Below are 18,709 nucleotides of genomic sequence, written 5' to 3'. Positions count from 1 at the left end.
CGATAAAAAGCCACGGTCATCTCCGGACATTGGCATCGCTGTCGCTGCAAACGCGACTATCAACTTATGTGAAACACAGGGTTTGTGTAGCCTGCATGACGCGGCTTCGTAACAGAATCCTGGATGGGGTTCGCTGCAGTACCTCTTAGCTACTCTCCGTGCAAGTCCAAGCGGTCGCAACAGTTATCAAGAAATCCATCGTTCCTGTGATCAATTGACCAAATCAACCCAGACTGTCTATGTCACAACAAATGCAGGAATCAGGGAGCTGCTGGTTCCTGCCACAATGGATGATTGGAGGTGTCCGATGGGATCGATCGGTCCTCCAACCGGAAGGCGCGGACGATCTGCAAGGGATTGCCAAGTCCACCACGTCAATCATCTCAGCTCGACCGACAGCTAACATCACCACCTCACCACTGACCTTTCAACCATTGCAGTATCCAAGATGATTCTATCTAACCTGGGTTTGTACCTGCTGGCTCTGGTGGCCCCCTCCCGCACCGACTCCCACCGACGAACCTATTTCTATGTCGGAGGCAACTATACGCTCGACAGCAAGGGCGAGCATATCTACACGGACCAGATGTACGTGGAGAAGCTCACCCCTGCGCATGTCACCCAACCCCATCCCATCGTCTTCATCCATGGCATGGCACAGACAGCCACGGTAGGTCCCCAAGCTACATGGTGATCCTCGCTAATGTATCCCAGAACTGGCTGAACAAGCCGGACGGCCAACCAGGATGGGCATCCTACTTCCTCCAGAAGGGATATGAATGCTACCTCCTGGACCAGCCATTCCGGGGCCGCAGTCCCTGGCAGCCGTCCAATGGCCCGTTGGAGACTTACTCGGCCGAACATTTGCAGAAATACTTTACCGCGCCCGCCCAATATCGTCTGTGGCCACAAGCTTCGCTGCATACCCAATGGCCTGGCTCCGGTCTGATGCATGACCCTATTTTTGATGCCTACTATGCCAGCACGGTGCCCTCTGTCAGTGACGATATCTCCCAACAACGTGCCATGCAGCAGGCTGGCGCCGCTCTGTTGGATCGGATTGGTGAGCCGGTCATTCTGGTGGCTCATTCCCAGGCCGGTCTTATGGCGTGGCTCATGACCGACCAACGGGCGGATTTGGTTCACTCCATCGTTGCCATCGAGCCCGCTGGTCCTCCTTTTAGCTCCATGTTTGGGGGCGCTCCCACAAAGCCATACGGTCTCACCGATATTCCCCTCACGTATACGCCACCAGTGTCGAATCCTAGCTCGGACCTTGTCACCACCGTCATTCCGGCCAACTCATCGGACGTGACGGATTGTCACATTCAGGCCGATGACTCTTCGGCGCGGCAGTTGGCCAACATCAGCAAAGTTCCTGTGCTCTTGGTAACTACGGAAGCGTCGTACCATGCTCAGTATGATTGGTGCACGGTCAAGTTTCTGCAGCAGGCCGGAGTGCAGACGCAGCACTTGCAGCTGGGGGAGATTGGCATTCACGGCAATGGTCATATGGTGTTTTTGGAGAAGAACAGCGATGAAGTCGCAGCTGCCATTCAAAAGAGATTGGAGACATCTCTTGCGGTGCACAAGTCGGATCTCTAATTGGCTTGTACTGAGACTAGTCCACTTATGTGATGTCGTTAACATTCCATGTCAGTGTCTTGACTTTGGCTTTGTCTATTGGTATGAGATATTTCTAGGACGTCGCCAGATCCTGAGCTGTAGTCACTTACAATCATATAAAACCGCAAGATGTTCCGTTATGGGGAGCTCAAGGACATTACTTTCGTCTGTAGCAACGAAGTTGATAGATCGGCCTGATATAGGACAATATCTACCCCATATTGTCACGTGCAGGGCAGTACCTAAAAATAACTTGAGAGGAAATACCATCACCTGATCCTCCTCCTCCGGTAATTGCCACAGTGCCGAGAATGGCGTACCGTAGCTAGCCGTCTCCTCAGCCAATGAGAAGGCTCAGTTAAGCCCAACAACTCAAAATACAGAGAACAAGAGCGATAGGAGCAAAGGAGAATCGGTATAAACACTCCAGATAAGGAGAGATACAAGGAGTCTCATGAAGGTCGGTGTTTGATCTCGAGTTGATGCTAGTCGAAAGACACAGATAGTCTATATATTTGTCCCATACTGTGGGTTTCATAAGTGCGTTTCCCTGCGGCAATAAAATGCGAGCGTTCACACGATATATATCTTTGGACACGGCTGTCTGGTTCTGCACGAAAATTTGACATTAGTATTTTAACCTACTAATAATGCTGCACACAAGAAAGGGATATTACAATTTGCATCTCCGCATAAAATCGTCGACTAATCAGCAACATGGCCAAAATGCGACCGGGGAAGCTTTCTCCAGACCCCGCAGATGGTTGCCAGGCGAGCGCACGAGCCCCAGTTGCGCATATTACCCGTTTCGGCAGGTTCTTCAGCCACCCGTGACACGGGTTCATTGTTTATAACCTTTCCTCCTTTCTTTATTTTTTTTATTTTTTGCTTTTTTAAAAAAAAACCATCCCTCGTCTAATTACTTGACTTTGTCTTAGCAGGCTGTCAACAGGTTTGTCAGGCTGATTCATTGCATTATCTGCTGCTCTCCATGGATCCCGCGGAGCCGGAATTCATCAGTCTCACCGACACCGGACGCGCCCCAATCCCACCGGTGGAAGAACCCACCATAGTTGATGCTACCCCAGGAGGAAAATCCCTTCACCTCAAGCTCATCGCATCCGGATTCTCCTTCTTTGTCGCAGGTGTCAACGATGGTAGTCTCGGTTCGTTGCTCCCATACGTGCTACAGTCTTATCACGTTAGCACAGGACTTGTCATCGTCGTGTATGTCTTTCTAGCTGCAAGAATTGAGATATGATGAGTCGAACCGCTGATACGCATCAGATACGTGTCTACTCTCATAGGCTGGCTTGTCGCTGCCCTTACCAACAGCTCCATCTGCCAATACTTGGGTTTAGGGGCCATACTCGCCCTGGGAGCTTCATTCCAGGTGCTCGCCCATGTATTGCGGGCCTGGCTTCCCTCATTCCCACTGTATGCCATCACTTTCTTCCTGGCTAGTCTTGGGCAGGCCTTTAACGACACCCACGCGAATACCTACGTGTCTTCGGTGAAAGCTGCCCATCGATGGCTCGGATTCATCCATGCCATGTACATGGCTGGATGCCTAGTTGGCCCATTGGTTGCAACTGCCGTGGCGGCAGCAAATCGGCAATCACATTGGAATTTGTTCTACGTCTTTCCGCTGGGGTTGGGCGTAATTAATCTGATACTGGTCCTCATAGCATTCCGCGACCGAATGTCCATCGAGGCACCAGTCCCAGCCACTCAATTGAACGACAGTGCGGACTCCAAACGCCGCCGTGCTGTCAGAGAAATCAAGGATACCCTCAGAGTGCCGGCCGTGTGGTTGACAAGCTTGTATTTCTTTTTCTTTCTCGGAGCGGCCATCACGGCTGGCGGTAGGATACCTCCTTTATCTAGACTAGCAGAAGACTCACGGGTAATAGGATGGATTGTCGAGTACCTCGTTCACGTCCGACATGGCGACGTGCAACAGATGGGCTATATACCGACAGGCTTCTACGGCGGCGGCTTTCTCGGTCGCTTGATCCTAGCGGAACCTACATATCGATTGGGAGAGCGTCGCATGGTGTTTATCTACGCAGCTCTGTGTGTGGGTCTGGAGTTGACCTTCTGGCTGTTAGTTCATTGCTGGTTTCTGATGAAGTGGTTGACTAACTCATAACAGGGTCCCCAACATCGCCGTGGAGGCTGTGGCTATCTCCCTGCTGGGCTTTTTCTCAGGGCCATTTTTCGCGACCGTGCGTATACAATGCCCATGGCGACTGGGGAGAACTAACACTTTAATAGGGCATCTCAGTCGCATCCAAGATATTTCCAGCCAATATACGCTCCTCGGGAATCGGTACGTGCCTGCAGTTTCTGTTTGATGACTATGCTAACAATGGTCAATGGCACCAGCGTTCGTCTTCGTCCTTGGTCAGGTCGGTGGATCACTCTTCCCGGTGCTGACGGGGATCATCTCCTCTCATACTGGCGTCAAGGCACTGCAGCCCATGTTGCTGGCCTTGCTTGCTGCCACTGGGATCAGTTGGCTGCTGGTGCCCAAGGCTCCCCGCATGCGAGCAGACTGAGGCATCACTAGCTAGAGAAACCATTCAGTCAAAGGACACCCCTGCTAGATCACAGAATTCAGAACCTGCTGCGCTACCGCCCATCCGTGGCTTTCGCATTCGATGTCGATATAGTGTTTACATAATTACCAGGCAAATCCAATATACACGATGGATCAAACTGAGTTGTGGAGCTTTGAGTGGTGAAGTTGATAAGTTGAAGATCATTGACGATTTGCCATAATCAGAGTTACAGAACAAAGCCACTGCGATAACCACAGTATCATTGGAATAGCTACTATAAATCACAACATAAAGCACCCAGAAGCGGAAATCAGAACAGCGGCTGATGACCATGCTTCTCCGCCAGCAACTGCGCCGAAGCCGCAACAGCCGCATTACATCCACTCGAAATCGCCCCTGCAACCACCTTGTACGGAGTGATACAGTCACCCGCAGCAAATACACCCCGAATGCTGGTCTGATAAAAGGGCGCGGCAGCAGCTACATCACCAGTGCCGGGAACGAAGCTGGGCGAAATGTCCAGTCCAAGCTGACTAGCCGACGAGCCCTTGACCTCCGTGTTGGGGTTGTGCACGAGAAACGCCTCCTCAACCTGGCTTCCATCGGAAAGCTGTACCTGAACGGCGGTGAAGTCATCGTCATTCAGCGCCAAGCCGGTGATTGCACGGTTGTCAACCTTGAACACAGCATTGGTGCCCTGACTAGATAAGGTGGCGGTCAACTGTGCCCCCAGATCCTCAGTCCCATTGGTATAAATGGTGACCTGCTCAGCCAGCTGGGCAGCATTCTCCGCCTGATACATAGCCATGGGCACATTCGCAGCGGACTGAATGGCAAGGACACCGGCCCGTTTTGCAGTTCGGTCCTCGTATCCTTTGCAGAAGAGGCAGTGGAAGCTACAACCCACATTAGCACAGCCAGTTAGAGAGATGAAGGACATCATACATGCGCTTCCCCCAAGCCTCAGCATATCCGGGAATCTCTGGGAAAATGTCCTTTGATCCGGTAGCCAGGATCAACTTCCTTCCTTTCCACACGCCGCCATTGGCATCTGTCAATTTGAAGAGACCATCATCGCTCTTCTCAGCCTTTCAATGCCGATGTCCTCAATGCGAATGGTGGAATAATTCGATACGATCTCCTGACGGGCTTGAGCACGGAATAAAGCTGGATCCTTGTGGTCCCATGTCGGGATCATATGCATGAAAGGAGAGTTGCCATTGCGGTAGGACTGGTTGTCGAAGAGGACGGCCGTGTGGAGTTGACGTGCCAGAGTGAGGGCGGCTGTTAAGCCGGCGGGACTACCGCCAACGATGAGGACGTCAACGGGTTCGGTGGACATCCTTGCTAAACTGAGGACACAACTGAGCTGATGGAATATTTCCAACGCCAGAAAACAGGAGAATCAGCTCCAGACTTAAATGCTGGCCTCACTGATAGGTGTGACCTGTCAGCAAGGCTACGACGCAGAGGTTTCTTTGTTGGATGCATACAGGAATCGAATCCCTGTAGAGAAGACCCACGGCTCGGGCAATGAGAGGCCACCCTATTTTCTTATCACCCGACGGGCCGATCAAGAGGTTGGGCGGGATCGACCCGAAAAGCGGCCGATGATTTGGCGAAGCTTTTGTAGTGGGTTTATCTTGGGTGGTGATAGCCAACGGCGGGAAAGGTGTAACCGCTCAGCTAGTGATCGGCGATACACTGTTCTTTGTTCCTAGTGCTCTGTCACATTCCATCACATAGGGTAGCTGCCTGTTTTTAGATCGTGGGTATGACTGCATGATAGATTCTGTTCCGGTCATGGTGGTAAGACATGTTGGATCTTTGTAACGCTGTTAAGAGATACTATATTCATCGACCTGCAATTTCCATATAAGACATAAATCATCAGAATCATCAATGAACAAACCGCTAAACATAATGAAAACAAAGTGGAAGATAATCCGCCAGACCAATAGATGCACCAACGTGATGCCATGTGTTGCTCTCTACTCAACATGCTCCACAGTCTGTTCATCCACCTTCGATAGGTTAGCTCCCCCCTGTTTCGTAGTCTTCCGTAACTCTTCATCTTCATGCTGGATATACTTGAGTGGTCGCTTCACACTGATCGCATCCGGATCATTGATGACAATCAAAGGCGGGTTTGAACGGTAGTAGGCATCTAGATCCTCGAGTGTCCGGTTCGCTGGGAGGGTCAGCCTAACTCAATCCCATAGATGCAAACCACTCACCTGTCTCCGGATAGAAGAGATAAATAACCGGAAGGAAAGCAGCATTAAACACCGTCCATATGACCCAGAACTTCCACCCAATACTCTGGATACCAATAGGAGTAATCTCCACGACAACAAAATTCATGATCCTAAACCATCAGCCTCAATCAACAGCACTCATCAGACAACCTTACCAATTTGTCGCAGTCGACACCGCCGCTGTTTTCGTCCGCATCGGAAGCGAGCTAATCTCCGTCGGATAAAGCCACGGCACGCCCAACATACCCATCCCGAACGCAATATAGAACAAAAAGAAGAAGACAATCGACGCCGACGCAAACTTCTCCCCATTCGGCTGCGTCCCTGAAAACCGCAACATGATCGTAATCAACAAGAACGAGAAAAACTGCCCAATCGTAGAGATCATCATGAGGCCCCGTCTTCCCCATCTCTCCACCAACAGCACAGCCCCGGAAGTAAACACAAAGTACGACACGGCATTGCAAGCTGTCAGTAACCGGGACATTTTGTTCGAGAGACCTACCGATTCCATCAAGACAGTGGGCAAGTAGTATGAAATGACGTTGACTCCCTCGAACTGCTGCATGAATTGCGTGCCCGCGCCTAGGACCAGTCGTCGAAGGGTTTTGGTGTCGTTGGTTTTCTTCCCGAGGAAGAGATCGCGCCATGAAACGGCATTCTCTCGTTCGTATTGGATGCTGTATTCGATTTCGTTGCGCTGGGTGGAGATGTATGGGTCGTTGACGGATTTGGCTTCGATGCATGCGATGACCTCGATTGCTTCGGGGATGCGGCCTTGGGCCATGAGCCATCTGGTTGAGACACTATTAGCCGGCGTCCAAGCAAGAGGCAAGATTGAGTAAAAAATAAGGGAGGGGGATTACCTAGGGGACTCAGGTAGCCACGGCACCGTAGCGAACAAGACAAAGATAAAAAAGAACTGAAACGCAATAGGGAACCGCCAGGCGACGGAACCACCATGAAAGGACAAGCCATAGTTAATCCAATTGACCAAACAATACCCAGCAAGATTCATCAACATTTCGAAGATGACTAGTCTTCCGCGCCACCTTGCCGAGGAGGTTTCCGTCTGCCAGATCGGGGCGGTCGTGGTGTTGATGCCATTTCCTAGACTATTCCCATCAGCAGGCTAGATTGAACGCATGAGGTAATGACTTACCCCGAAACCACACGACCAACAAACATCTGAGCGAGGTTATACGAACTCGCCTGCAGAATCGTACCCACGGCCATGATCGAAGTGCCCCAGATGATAGATTTCTTTCGACCGAGACGTTCTCCGAAGCTGAAGGCGAGGATTGCCCCGAAGAAACAACCCACATCATAGATAGCGGTCACTGTGGATAGGACTTGGGTCTTGCCGGATCCCACGAGATCGAGGGTTTCGAGGAAGTTCTCTGTTACCACCACGCCACCTTGTAATCTTAGTATCTGTTCGGGTGAGGAAGGGAAGGGAAACCTACTGAAAACACCTTGATCATATCCGAATAGAGTCATGTCGGTGGCACATGCTACCTGAGGAGTTTAGCTGTTGTTCATGGAGTTGTGTCAGGTGGCTTACCGTGATCCAGACTGTTAACCATCCACCGGTGAGCCCAAAGTAGGGCTCCTTGCTGGAGAACAACGAGAGTCCCATCGTGGCAACTAACGATGAAGCAAAGAACAAAGAAAGCAATAAAACGACAAACCAAGTGATTTACTGATTAGTAAGTGGAGGGGTGATTGAAAACAATCGACTGCCATCTGCCCGGTGGCCATCATCGCTCTATATAAGGGCCAGGGTTAGGCACCGGCACCTTCATGCTGAATCCGGGCTAGGCGTCACTCCCCGCTCCCGACATTTGCGGGGAAAGAGTCTGGAGGAACTTATTGACGCGGCACGATTCGGGCATAACGCCTGCGGCATTTTCACTTGCCGCTGGTCTCCGGTGAACATTGGTCCGTCCGTCGTGGTCTGCTCGGATCAACATCATACTATCCGGATGAGGAAAATTAGGAGGCGCCATGACGCATGGCGTCAATTCGTTTTCCCGGTAGTCATGGCCAGTTGACTCCGAGGAAAGAAAGGACGGGATTGATATCATACGACGCTACTGGGATACACAGCTATGTTGATCCGGTTGCAGTGGTGTTACAGTGGTACTACTGACTGAAGAAGCTGAATGACGTGAACTAAGGAAATCTTCATTCATTAATCATATCTAAGGCAAGGTGTATCCTCCATCGATGACGATGTTGGCGCCGGTCATATACGGGCAAGCATCGCTGGCAAGGAAGACGTACGCCTATGAGAAATTAGCCGGGGTGCTTAGTTAAAAGAAAGGGATGGATCTTACCCCCTTCAGCTCTCGGGGATCGCAGATGCGGCCACCGGGGACCATGTTCAACCACTTGTCGAACAGCTCCTTGGGCTGCTGCGTGAGCACTAGGACATATCAGTATCTAGCGTGCTGGTTGCCGACGGTCACTTACTCTTGGTCATGATGAACCCCGGGGAAATGCAGTTGACTCGGGCAAAGTCGGTCCACTCGACGGCCAGACCCTTGGCGAGATGGACAGCCGCGGCTTTGGAGGCATTGTAGGCGACCTGAGTCTGGGGGATGTTGACGAGGATGGCGCTCACCGAGGCGGTGATGACCAGATTCCCGCGTCCCTGCTTCTTGAAGATCTTTCCCGCCGCCTGTGCAGTCCACATAACCCCATCGTAGTTTACCCGGTTGTCCCTGGCCCAGCTTTCCTCGTCGTATTCGAGATTAGGGGAGTTGGTGCAGACACCGGCATTGGCGACGACGACGTCCAATCGGCCGTTTCCGAACTCTTCAGCGATCTGATTGAGAGTAGCTGCAATGGTGCTCCGAGTAGTGACGTCAGACTGGAAGGCCTGCACGCGGACGCCCGTCTCTGCAGCCACCTTGGCGGCGGTCTCATCGGCCTCGCTGTTGGAAGAGTAGATCAGGGCCACGTCGGCCCCGGCCTCGGCCAAGCCGCGGACGACCTCGAGGCCGATACCTCGGGCACCGCCGGTGACAGCGGCAATTTTACCCTTGAGGGAAAATTGGGAGAGGACGTTGTCGTCGAGGTTGGAAGGCTGGTAGAGAGGCATTGTGGATGTCAAGGAAGGCAGGAAAGATCAGATGGAATGTGATGTCAGGAGATTGGCATACTGGATAGGGGGACCTGATGACCCATTAAATAGGTCATGATGGTGGTATTGAAGACGTGGATATCGTGAAGATTGGAACCCCTCCATGTTGGAGGACAAAGTCATGATGAACATCCGGGCTGAACTACCCGATCGGGCAACATTGGCGGTCCCCCAAACAGGCAATTCAGGCGACCCCACAATCTTCTGGTTTTCCAGCAAACCTTCAAAGTTCAATTTCCCCCTCCATTGTTTCTCATTGTTTCTTGCTGCTCCACCAGGCACCCCTCAATTTCGATCCAGTTTCCTCGGCCCACTATCCGTGCTGATACGAGCGGCTAAGTCTTATTTGGTCAGGAGCCCTGAATACTCCAGACTTTGGCTGGGAAATAGCATGACATCAGGGGCACCCGCATCACGTGGTTCTCCGCAGCTGGCTGCCGGATGCCCTCGAGTGCCGAACACATCGTCAACCATCCCAGATCCCGCTCATTAGATCATGGACACCCCTGATGTCGTCCCCTCCGATGACGGGCCAACTGCCCGATTCCCCCAGCCACCGTCGACTGGCTGCCAGGAGAGAAACCCAACGTTCCCGCAAAGGCTGGTACGTGCACTCCTATTCCCGGTTATGAGCCTGACTGACCATCCAGCCCTGCATGCCGGAGGCGGAAAATTAAATGTGATGAGCAAAAGCCCAAGTGCGGCCAATGTGTGCGGAGTGGCCGGTCCTGTCGCATCATTGACAGCCTGTTCCGGCCACATGCTTACTCCTTTCTCACGGGATCGTCGCCACGCAGCCACGACACTCGCCCGAGAAGTCGGTCTCCCGATTCCCCCAGGGGCACCCCGGACGTCGCATGGGCAGCCGGCAGCCCCCAGCCAGGTAATGCTCACTCCCACGTGAGACTGGAGGTCACTAACCGATTTGCAGTCGACTTGGGTGGTCTGCATGCCCCAGACACCGCTCCCACATCGCCGACCTCCCCTACCCCGACTAATGTCCTTGCCTTGGTCAATGCATTCACTGTAGTTGCCCCATCAGAGGGGTTCCCTGTAGACAGAGACGCTCTTCCGGTGCCTACGGAGCCTCCCATCCTGACCACAGAACCAAGTCCCCGTCAGTCGCATAGCGATCATGGGCCACGTCGGCCCAGTCACGAGCAGTCTCGAACACCGGCGGATCCTTGCTTATCACAGGAGGATGCCATCGCAGATAGCTATCAGGATCGATGTGAGATTGCTTTCTTCCTTCGATATTTCTCCGAAGAACCTGGGAGGTGGATGGACCTGGGTAACGACACCCAATACTTTAGCCGCTATATTGTGTCCCTCGCCGATATGAGTGCGCTGATCCGATACGCTGCCTGCGCGCTGGCAGCCAAGCAGTTGGGGCAGGTAAAGGACCCTGAATCCAGTATTCGACAAACGTCCTGCCATCGGACCATGTTGAAGGCGTTTTCCAATTCCAAGCTGGACTTTCTCTGGTACGGGGCCAAATATTATGAGCGGGCGATTCAGATTCTTGCCCGCCAGATCTCCCATGAAGACCGATCGGACTGCCATATGTCGCCTGCTTGTATCTACCAATCCGGATTGACTCCGCAAAGTGTGGATTATAGCGTCCTGGGCGACCAGGAAATTGCAGCAGCGACGTTTCGTCTTCTGGCTGCATGCATACTGTGCCAGTATGAGGATTTGAGCGTGACCTTGCGGGCTTGGTCCGGCCATCTGGATGGAATCTACAAACTGCTTCGTCCCCATCTCAGCGGCGCGGTTGAATTGCAACCCTCGCATCCCATTCCGCAGCCCGCAAATGTGGTGGAATCCATATTCTGGTTTCTTGCGATCAACGACATGATGGATGCCTGTGAGTGTGTCTTGATCATTGCTAGACTGCAGTGTTGACCTGTATATCTCTTAGTTGTGTCGCGAAAGCGTACCAGAATAAATACCGACGACCTCTCGGTCTGGCGCAAGTTCGGGGGTCTACCTTTAGATGACACTGGGAGTCTCATCATTCACTACACTGACGAGCGACATGCCGAGTCCATTCTATCAAAAGGGTTGGTCCGACTGCTGTGTCTGATGGTTAATGCCAACCTGGCCAACGTCATGGAGTGGAATTACATCAACGCGGAGCTAGACCGATGGCATAGTATTCTGCCGTCCAGCTTCCTGTCTCCTGTCAGCTGGCCTCCTTCCCAGTCTGCAACCCAGACGGATGGCTCACAACCCAACGCTATCCCCGAATTATTCACCCGCGAAACATGGTTCTCAAGCGACACCTGTGCCATCGCGATGGCCTTCTATCACATGGCCCGAATGGTGTTGTTGATCAACCGACCCTTGGAATTGTTCTTACAGCAGCAACCCCACCAGCTGGATCTGCTTGCCACATACCGGTCTCTGCAAGAAGGCCTTCGTCACCATGCATCCGAAATTGTCCCTATAGCCCACGGGATGCCCAGCGATGTGGTCCGAAAGTACTTGCTCCAGCCCCTTTACGTCGCAGGCCGATGTCTCCAGGATATTAGCGACCGGAAGAGCCTCCTGGCTATTCTTAGCCAGATCGACGATGATCTCGGGGCTTTTACAGACTACCGCAAGAGGGACCTTTGTGAAGAATGGGGGATTCCGTACGAACCGGTCGAGCGAAATATTGTATTATGACAATGAGCCATGTAGCAATGGATGCCTGCCGTGCCATTTGATTGGGCTGTATCTGAAGTTCGATTGCGGGACAGGGGTGGATTAGCCGTAAGCTTACCCACGACATTTATACGCAGGTTGTCTAGCAAAATAAACAGAAATCATCCAGCAAAGAAAAATAAAAACAAAAACATACAACAGAAGGGATTCGCTGGTGGTCACCCACCCAACTACTAACCTCCCGGCGTGTGGCTTAAGTACGGCTGAGCGGACGGGAAGCCCTGTTCTCCACACCCTATGGTCGTATGTACTGGGTGAAGCATGGGAATGAATGATATAGGGGCCCCAGGCCAGAATTTCTGTTGATTCTCAATAGGATTGTGTCCTAAAGTCGCATAATGACGGGTAGGATACCTCAACATGACCTTAAGGGCAAGATACCCTCAATCACTCAATTTCACCTGGCTGACAAATTTAGAAGATTGTTTCTCAGCACTACTGTAACCCTGCATGAAGAAACATAAAGACCCATTGATACTTGGGCTATGCAGCCGAGCCCAGCTTCCTATTCCTCCATCACAAATTCCATGATGGACATGATACTCCCAGCCGGTTTGAATAAGCGCCGCAGTTTCAACCCCGGATGTGCATCCTGACACAGCTTCTTCCAGTCCTCCAGCGGACGTTCCCGCGCGTTAAAACTGGTGATCATCTCCATGTCCATGATTCTATATGTATTAGCCAAGTCACCTCGAAGGAATGCACCACTTACCGTGCAGTCCTCTCCTCGCCCCTCCCTAGCGTCAATGGCTCCGGCAGAACTCCCTCATTCAAAATCACCCGACTTCCCTTCTTCATGGCGGGGATGAGATTCTGCAAGATCTGGACGGCCCGGGCATCGGGATGATCATGTAAAATGAAGCGCAAGAGATACACGTCGGCGCTGACGGGCTGCGGTGTGAAAAAGTCGTGCGTCTGAAAGGTAACCCGCTCTGTCAGCGCAGCAGGCAGGACGGCGCGACCCTGTTCAACCACTCCCTCGACATCCTGCACCACGAACCGGGCCGTGGGGAACTTGTGGCTGATGGCAATGCTCGCATGGCCTGTTGACCCACCGACCTAGAAACATTAACACCTACACATTACTCTATATCAAGGGGCTAAGCAGGGAGAGATACATCCACCACCGTGCCTTCGATCTCCTCCCACGGATACCCGTCGACCAAGTGATGCACACCATAACCCTCGGTGGAGGTCATCTCGACCATGGTGTTAGCGAACCGCCGCTCCCGCTCCGGGAAGCGCTGCAGGTGGACGAACATGGGCTCATCGGTATCAAAGGCAAGGTTATAGGCAGCATGGTTAGCGAGCTGGCTGGATCCATAGCGCTCGGTGGCTTCGACCAGCTTGACCGAGGCGGGATAGCTTTCCTCGGTGGTGTACCCGACCCAGTCGTTTAAGGCAGGCGAGGTGACCAGGAGAGCCGAGGCAGCGTTGTGGGCTACGAACCCCGGACGCGGCTCGCTGAAGAGCCGGTTTGTCATGGCCAGGCGCAGGACGGTTTTCAGTCGGTTTCCATCCACGTTGGCTGTGGCGGCGACCTCGCTGTACGGGACGGCCCGGTCCAGAGGAATGGCGGCGGCGATGTTGAAGTGGTAGAGCCATCGGAGGCTGGACATGTCGTGGTACTGTTGATGTTAGTCTCCTTTATTTTATCTTTCTCTTTTTTTTCTTTTTTTTTTTACTCCTTTCATTTCATCGATCTCGATTCTTGCCAAGGTTCAGACATACTCTACATGCCATCCAACGGAGATGCTCGGCCGGTCCAACCAACGCATCATACATGGACTGACAGGCATCCAGGATCTGCTGACGGGCGGCCTGAATGGCGGCCGGTGCTTCGGGGAATGCAGGGGGTGCATCGCGGTCGAACGAGGGCTGGGGATGGCCGTTGGCAACCAGAAAGGCATTGACTTGGTCGGTGGCTTGGCTGATTTGCGCGGCCAGGTCGGCCAGATTACTCGAAGGGATACTCATTTTCTTGATTTTAGGGATGCAAGGGGTACGTACAAATTGAAGCACAAAATGAGGGGCATGAAGAAACGGCCACATGGGCCGACAACTGCCAATTTCTGCTAGGGTCCACTCAGATAAGACATGACGTGCTTATAGTCACCCTCGATCCTTTTTATTGTGACTCGCCGTTAATCCTATCTGGGTATAGCAATCCTTCCAGCCGACCCCCTTATTCTGCCAAGAGAAGGAAGGATGAATTGTCCCATTGAAGAGGGAATGGTCTCTATTCCTTCATCAACTTCGGAACGAATGATTCCGATCAATCTCTACTGGTACTTGATTTCCCTTCGATTCCGGCAACTCAGAATAACTGTGATCCCATGGAAAAGCACCTTTCAACTCCCCCGTGGGTAGGATGGAATGGACTATACCAGGTCCAGTCTAGCATCGGGGTACTTTTGCTTAGAACCAAGCAGATTGGTCGCAGTACTTAAGACGACCAAGTAACCGAGCACATCTGGCCACCCCCGAAGCAGCGTTTCTTCGGTTGATCATGTCTTCCTCCTCCCATCCGATCGAATCCATCGAGGCCGATGAACCGTCCGTGCACCACGTCCTGGTTGATCCCGAAGTGGGTTGCCTTTTGCCGAGTTATTTGCTTCTGGGGCTGACGATCGCTAGGATGACACGTGGGGGTTGATGGAAGACGGAGGATATCCGACCGACGTGTATGTCTTCCTTTGCTTTTTATGATGCATAACTGACTGTTCGCAGCGAGAGCTTTGCGACCTCGCTGAGTTCCACCGTTCTAGACTACAAATGGGTCAATGGACGACGTTTCCACGCCTACAAGGAGGGCAGTAAGTTTCTTGCCTCCTCTTCACGCGACAGTGATTCATCGACACAGGCTACAAATTCCCCAACGATGAACGAGAACAAAACCGACTGGATATGATGCACTGCATGTTCAAGCTGGCCATGGGTGGCCAATTATTCCTCGCCCCGGTGGAAGTGGAGCAGCCTTTGCGGGTGCTGGACATTGGCACGGGAACGGGTATCTGGGCGCTGGAAGTTGGTCAGTACATATACAACCGGCAACTATTACTTCACTAAAACCCTACCAGGCGACCAAGACCCAAACATCAAAATGGTATGCCATCGATCCCATTCCTTCCCACAGACACTAAACCCTTCAGATCCTAGGCAACGACCTCAGTCCCATTCAACCCGATATGTATGCCTCCTCTCCTCCCACTCGACCAAATACTAACCAAAAAGTGTTCCGCCCAACGTGGTATTCGAAGTCGACGACGTCGAAGCCTTATGGCCTCCACGTCAACCCTTCGACTTCATCCACGCCCGCTACATGTGCGGATCCATCCAAGACTGGCCCAAACTCTTCCACCAAGCCTACCAGTACCCGCCCTTACACCCATTCAACGACCCCAACTAACCAATCCCACCAGACAAACCCGAGTAGGAGGCTGGATCGAATTCCAAGAATTCCACCTCGTCAACTACAGCCAAGACGGCACACTCACCCCCGATAACAACGTCAACAAATTCTTCCAGCTCCTCGCCGAGGCATGCGAGAAAATGCACCGCCCCGTGACTGTCGGAACCGAACTAGCCAACTACGCCGCTGCAGCCGGGTTCCGTAACATTCACCATCAAGTCTATCCCTTGCCGTTAGGGCCGTGGCCCATGGATCGCCGAATGGTATGTACCTCACACAGACTCAACGCAGACATTCCAAAAAAATACTGAATCAGTAATAGAAAGAGGTTGGGGCCCTCAACATGATCCAGTTCCTGGAGGGACTGGAGGCATTTAGTGTGGCGACATTCAGTCATGTACTTGGGTGGAGTCCTGAAGCGGTGCAGGTGTTTTTGACTCAGGTGAGGGCGGATTCGCTGAAGAAGGACGTGAATATGATGCATAATTTGTATGTTTATCCCCTATCCTTCTTTTGAACTTGCCGGGAGGGTTGTGGGGTTATGATACTGACGGAGTTGGTTGTAGTCATGTGGTGTATGCTCAAAGGTTGTAAGTGGTCTCGATTGATGATATCCGGGTGGGGACTTTATCTATTAGCAGTATGGTATCTCAGTATCATCCTAATCATACTGTAATTATCTGATTTGCCGGTATACAGTGCAGGTCCGAAATATTAATGGGGTATGTCAAGATAAGATGCGAACAGGCTGCCAATAGCCTATATAGCCGGAATCAAGAGGTCGCTGGCATATGCGAAGCAAATCCAGTCAGGGCAGATGCTGCCTCGATAGAATCGCATCATTGTGGGTTTATCGCTTGTGTCAGACGTTCAAACTGCGCGAATAGCCTCTCGTGTTGTTCTTTCTGCTCTTGCCGTTCCTTATCATGTTGTTCTTGGTGCTCCCGCCATTCCTGCTCCCAATGTGCATGTAGCCTTTCTTCATGCTCTTTCCCATCCCTTCGTTCTTGCTCCAATTGCGCCTGGAAATTTGCTCTCCACACTCTCCCCTCCTTTCGTTTCTGCTCCAACTGCTGCTGTAACGTCTGAATCATGGCCCGGATCTCAGATTCAGTGACCGATTGTATCTCGCGAGCATCGTCGACGTCATGGGATGATATGTCATGCGGCTCGGGGATCCGGTCCAACATATCCATCACCCGTTGGATATGACGGGGTAGGAATATCTCATCCAAGCTCTGCACAAAGCGATAGCAAGTCCACTTTTGCTCTTCAGCCCAGATATGGACCCGTGTAATCGACCGCCGATAGTAAGATGCTTTGTCGCCCTCAATCTCGGGATAATAACCATGGATATGAGCCGTCTCTAGATCGTGAGATATCGAGAAGCCCAGGATTCGCCGGTGGACTGCTTCAACGCACCCAGCCCTTCGAGCCAGATGCACCAGACCACGAAGGGCGATACACATACTATGAAGGTTTAGTTGATCTGCAATTCCTATCACCTCATGGACTTCCCCTGTCAAGTAAGAGGATCTGGCATAGACCGGTCTGCCCACCCGGAACAAAACTGGACACTCCGCATCGGCAGCATCACTGCCCGAGTCGGGCTCCAGCTTCCCCGCAGCCGCGCCGCCTGAATTGCCATGTTGGGCATGGTGGCCGCGCAACGTGGGGGTTTCCCGGGGAAGCCCTTAGCCGGTGGTCTGGCCAGTGTCTATCAATACTATTAGTGCGGGGAGATTTATTTGGTAATGATTGTCCTCGGTCCTGATTCTAATGATAATGTTGTGGGGGTATACCAAATACCATTTGTATGACATGGGACAGGACAGTTCAGCTGAATTACTTGCTTTTGAGAACTTTATCGAAGTACCAGTTCTTCACATTCAACAAAGCATTAAGCAGACATCTTATTCGCAAACAAATCATCCCATTGACTTGGCATCAGCTCACCTAGCACAATACCCCCCATCAACAATAATATCCGACCCAGTGGTATAACTACTCGCATCACTAACCAAATAAACATACAACCCCTTCAACTCCTTCGCCACCCCATCCCTCCCCATCGGAATCAACCCCATCCACAACTCCTTCGTCCTGCGATCAATAAAATCCGACAACCCAGTATCAATATACCCAGGGGACACCGAATTGACCCTCGCAAAATCCCTCCACTCATTCGCCAACGACTTGGCAAAATGCACACACCCTGCCTTGGACACATTATAACTCGTCTGCTCTTGGGGGTAATTGGCAATATGGCCCGACATGGACGAAGTCACCACAAATGACCCGGTGCCCCGCTGTCGGAAATGCTCCCCAACAGCCTTGGCACAATGAAACGTGCCGTTCAAATCCGTCTGCACAATCTCCATCCAATCGGCCACTGAGCCTTCCAAAACACCTGCATCTGCTGCGCGGCCCGCATTGGCAATGAACCCGTCAATGTGTCCAAAATCGCTAATGACAGATTGTACGAGAGTCTCAGCGGCCGCATAATCACGGATATCGCACGGGTAAGCCTTCGCCTGGACGCCGTATTCCTCGGCCAGATCGCGGGCGTTCTGCTCTGCCGAGTCCTTCCGGGTAAAGTAAGTGATGGCTACCGAGGCACCCATTTCGGCGCAGCCCCGGGCGGCTTCGATGCCGATGCCGCGGGGGTTGGAGGCGCCGGTGATGACGATGACCTTGCCTTTTAGGCTGAGGAGGTCGGTGAGTTTGTTTGCGGTGGGGATGGGGATTGGCATGGTGACTGAAGTAGATGGATGAGGTAAACTGAGACTAAGAATTGGTAGCAATTGTTGGTATGAAAAATGGTAGTGGATGAGATGTAATGTCTGGTTATACCCCGCTATATAAACTATTGCCTGGGGCCTGGAGTGGTGGCCTTGCCGTGGGGTTCGACCGAAAAGGTAATTGTCGCGGGGAAAAGTGGGACCGCCAGAATTACCGCTTTGGGGAAGTTTGCCTTGCCCCTCCATCACAT

At 52.2% G+C, this 18,709-nt stretch overlaps 11 protein-coding genes across 11 annotated transcripts; 5 read left to right on the top strand and 6 right to left on the bottom strand.

Moving 5' to 3' along the window:
- The first annotated feature begins 451 nt into the window (after positions 1-451).
- On the top strand, positions 452-1,770 carry BO94DRAFT_504271 (alpha/beta hydrolase). Its single transcript, XM_025609503.1, has 2 exons — positions 452-670; positions 715-1,770. The coding sequence occupies exons 1-2, from the start codon at positions 587-589 to the stop codon at positions 1,603-1,605; spliced, it is 975 nt and encodes a 324-aa protein (XP_025461707.1). The 5' UTR covers positions 452-586; the 3' UTR covers positions 1,606-1,770.
- A 757-nt stretch (positions 1,771-2,527) lies between these two features.
- On the top strand, positions 2,528-4,383 carry BO94DRAFT_504268 (putative MFS transporter). The gene is made up of 6 exons (XM_025609502.1): positions 2,528-2,853; positions 2,914-3,491; positions 3,540-3,732; positions 3,782-3,854; positions 3,904-3,958; positions 4,015-4,383. The coding sequence occupies exons 1-6, from the start codon at positions 2,618-2,620 to the stop codon at positions 4,185-4,187; spliced, it is 1,308 nt and encodes a 435-aa protein (XP_025461706.1). The 5' UTR covers positions 2,528-2,617; the 3' UTR covers positions 4,188-4,383.
- A 117-nt stretch (positions 4,384-4,500) lies between these two features.
- On the bottom strand, positions 4,501-5,927 carry BO94DRAFT_570209 (NAD(P)/FAD-dependent oxidoreductase; the record flags this gene model as incomplete). The annotated part of the gene is made up of 3 exons (XM_025614784.1): positions 5,326-5,927; positions 5,136-5,278; positions 4,501-5,086 (listed from the first exon to the last, which is right to left on the bottom strand). Exons 1-3 carry the CDS (start codon positions 5,530-5,532, stop codon positions 4,501-4,503), a joined length of 936 nt encoding a protein of 311 aa, XP_025461705.1. The 5' UTR covers positions 5,533-5,927.
- A 254-nt stretch (positions 5,928-6,181) lies between these two features.
- BO94DRAFT_613714 (sugar porter family MFS transporter) lies at positions 6,182-8,087 on the bottom strand (the record flags this gene model as incomplete). Its single annotated transcript, XM_025616709.1, has 7 exons — positions 6,182-6,381; positions 6,428-6,558; positions 6,604-7,242; positions 7,315-7,563; positions 7,611-7,866; positions 7,915-7,966; positions 8,013-8,087. The coding sequence occupies 7 exons, from the start codon at positions 8,085-8,087 to the stop codon at positions 6,182-6,184; spliced, it is 1,602 nt and encodes a 533-aa protein (XP_025461704.1).
- A 565-nt stretch (positions 8,088-8,652) lies between these two features.
- BO94DRAFT_613711 (oxidoreductase) lies at positions 8,653-9,836 on the bottom strand (the record flags this gene model as incomplete). The annotated part of the gene is made up of 3 exons (XM_025616708.1): positions 8,924-9,836; positions 8,788-8,876; positions 8,653-8,736 (listed from the first exon to the last, which is right to left on the bottom strand). Exons 1-3 carry the CDS (start codon positions 9,552-9,554, stop codon positions 8,653-8,655), a joined length of 804 nt encoding a protein of 267 aa, XP_025461703.1. The 5' UTR covers positions 9,555-9,836.
- Positions 9,837-9,879: 43 nt separating this feature from the next.
- On the top strand, positions 9,880-12,342 carry BO94DRAFT_540626 (Zn(II)2Cys6 transcription factor domain-containing protein). The gene is made up of 3 exons (XM_025612953.1): positions 9,880-10,200; positions 10,247-11,463; positions 11,518-12,342. The coding sequence occupies exons 1-3, from the start codon at positions 10,106-10,108 to the stop codon at positions 12,264-12,266; spliced, it is 2,061 nt and encodes a 686-aa protein (XP_025461702.1). The 5' UTR covers positions 9,880-10,105; the 3' UTR covers positions 12,267-12,342.
- A 352-nt stretch (positions 12,343-12,694) lies between these two features.
- Positions 12,695-14,296, bottom strand: xanE (O-methyltransferase xanE). Its single transcript, XM_025609501.1, has 4 exons — positions 14,037-14,296; positions 13,424-13,933; positions 13,018-13,364; positions 12,695-12,973 (listed from the first exon to the last, which is right to left on the bottom strand). Exons 1-4 carry the CDS (start codon positions 14,280-14,282, stop codon positions 12,811-12,813), a joined length of 1,266 nt encoding a protein of 421 aa, XP_025461701.1. The 5' UTR covers positions 14,283-14,296; the 3' UTR covers positions 12,695-12,810.
- Positions 14,297-14,813: 517 nt separating this feature from the next.
- On the top strand, positions 14,814-16,336 carry BO94DRAFT_540625 (class I SAM-dependent methyltransferase; the record flags this gene model as incomplete). The annotated part of the gene is made up of 10 exons (XM_025612952.1): positions 14,814-14,892; positions 14,943-14,989; positions 15,036-15,121; positions 15,169-15,336; positions 15,386-15,411; positions 15,458-15,495; positions 15,540-15,677; positions 15,728-15,980; positions 16,040-16,206; positions 16,284-16,336. Coding segments are annotated over 10 exons (1,030 nt in total), but the record flags the coding sequence as incomplete, so codon positions are not given.
- On the top strand, positions 16,156-16,859 carry BO94DRAFT_331796 (uncharacterized protein). Its single transcript, XM_025606983.1, has 3 exons — positions 16,156-16,206; positions 16,284-16,362; positions 16,417-16,859. The coding sequence occupies exons 2-3, from the start codon at positions 16,360-16,362 to the stop codon at positions 16,804-16,806; spliced, it is 393 nt and encodes a 130-aa protein (XP_025461699.1). The 5' UTR covers positions 16,156-16,206; positions 16,284-16,359; the 3' UTR covers positions 16,807-16,859.
- A 27-nt stretch (positions 16,860-16,886) lies between these two features.
- Positions 16,887-17,186, bottom strand: BO94DRAFT_424764 (uncharacterized protein; the record flags this gene model as incomplete). The annotated part of the gene is made up of 1 exon (XM_025607431.1): positions 16,887-17,186. A coding segment is annotated over one exon (300 nt), but the record flags the coding sequence as incomplete, so codon positions are not given.
- Positions 17,187-17,669: 483 nt separating this feature from the next.
- BO94DRAFT_528647 (SDR family oxidoreductase) lies at positions 17,670-18,575 on the bottom strand (the record flags this gene model as incomplete). The annotated part of the gene is made up of 1 exon (XM_025610434.1): positions 17,670-18,575. The coding sequence occupies exon 1, from the start codon at positions 18,468-18,470 to the stop codon at positions 17,670-17,672; it is 801 nt and encodes a 266-aa protein (XP_025461697.1). The 5' UTR covers positions 18,471-18,575.
- Between the last annotated feature and the right edge of the window lie 134 nt (positions 18,576-18,709).

This window comes from Aspergillus sclerotioniger, assembly GCF_003184525.1.
Source record: "Aspergillus sclerotioniger CBS 115572 chromosome Unknown BO94scaffold_51, whole genome shotgun sequence".
NCBI classification, from domain to species: Eukaryota; Fungi; Ascomycota; class Eurotiomycetes; order Eurotiales; family Aspergillaceae; genus Aspergillus; species Aspergillus sclerotioniger.
The sequence above is the reverse complement of the archived record's forward strand: the minus strand, read 5'-3'. Positions and strand labels throughout refer to the sequence as shown.

What these genes read in the sequence shown, in the direction of transcription:
- BO94DRAFT_504271 (XM_025609503.1), top strand. Translation starts at nt 587, where the DNA reads ATGTACGTGGAGAAGCTCACCCCTGCGCATGTCACCCAACCCCATCCC. An exon ending in GCATGGCACAGACAGCCACG is followed by an intron (nt 671 to 714) that starts GTAGGTCCCCAA and finishes AATGTATCCCAG; the next exon opens with AACTGGCTGAACAAGCCGGA.
- BO94DRAFT_504268 (XM_025609502.1), top strand. Translation starts at nt 2,618, where the DNA reads ATGGATCCCGCGGAGCCGGAATTCATCAGTCTCACCGACACCGGACGC. An exon ending in AGCGGCCATCACGGCTGGCG is followed by an intron (nt 3,492 to 3,539) that starts GTAGGATACCTC and finishes CACGGGTAATAG; the next exon opens with GATGGATTGTCGAGTACCTC. An exon ending in TATACGCTCCTCGGGAATCG is followed by an intron (nt 3,959 to 4,014) that starts GTACGTGCCTGC and finishes CAATGGCACCAG; the next exon opens with CGTTCGTCTTCGTCCTTGGT.
- BO94DRAFT_540626 (XM_025612953.1), top strand. Translation starts at nt 10,106, where the DNA reads ATGTCGTCCCCTCCGATGACGGGCCAACTGCCCGATTCCCCCAGCCAC. An exon ending in CAACGTTCCCGCAAAGGCTG is followed by an intron (nt 10,201 to 10,246) that starts GTACGTGCACTC and finishes CTGACCATCCAG; the next exon opens with CCCTGCATGCCGGAGGCGGA. An exon ending in CAACGACATGATGGATGCCT is followed by an intron (nt 11,464 to 11,517) that starts GTGAGTGTGTCT and finishes TATATCTCTTAG; the next exon opens with TTGTGTCGCGAAAGCGTACC.
- xanE (XM_025609501.1), bottom strand. Translation starts at nt 14,282, where the DNA reads ATGAGTATCCCTTCGAGTAATCTGGCCGACCTGGCCGCGCAAATCAGC. An exon ending in TCCGTTGGATGGCATGTAGA is followed by an intron (nt 13,934 to 14,036) that starts GTATGTCTGAAC and finishes TAACATCAACAG; the next exon opens with TACCACGACATGTCCAGCCT. An exon ending in TCGAAGGCACGGTGGTGGAT is followed by an intron (nt 13,365 to 13,423) that starts GTATCTCTCCCT and finishes TAATGTTTCTAG; the next exon opens with GTCGGTGGGTCAACAGGCCA.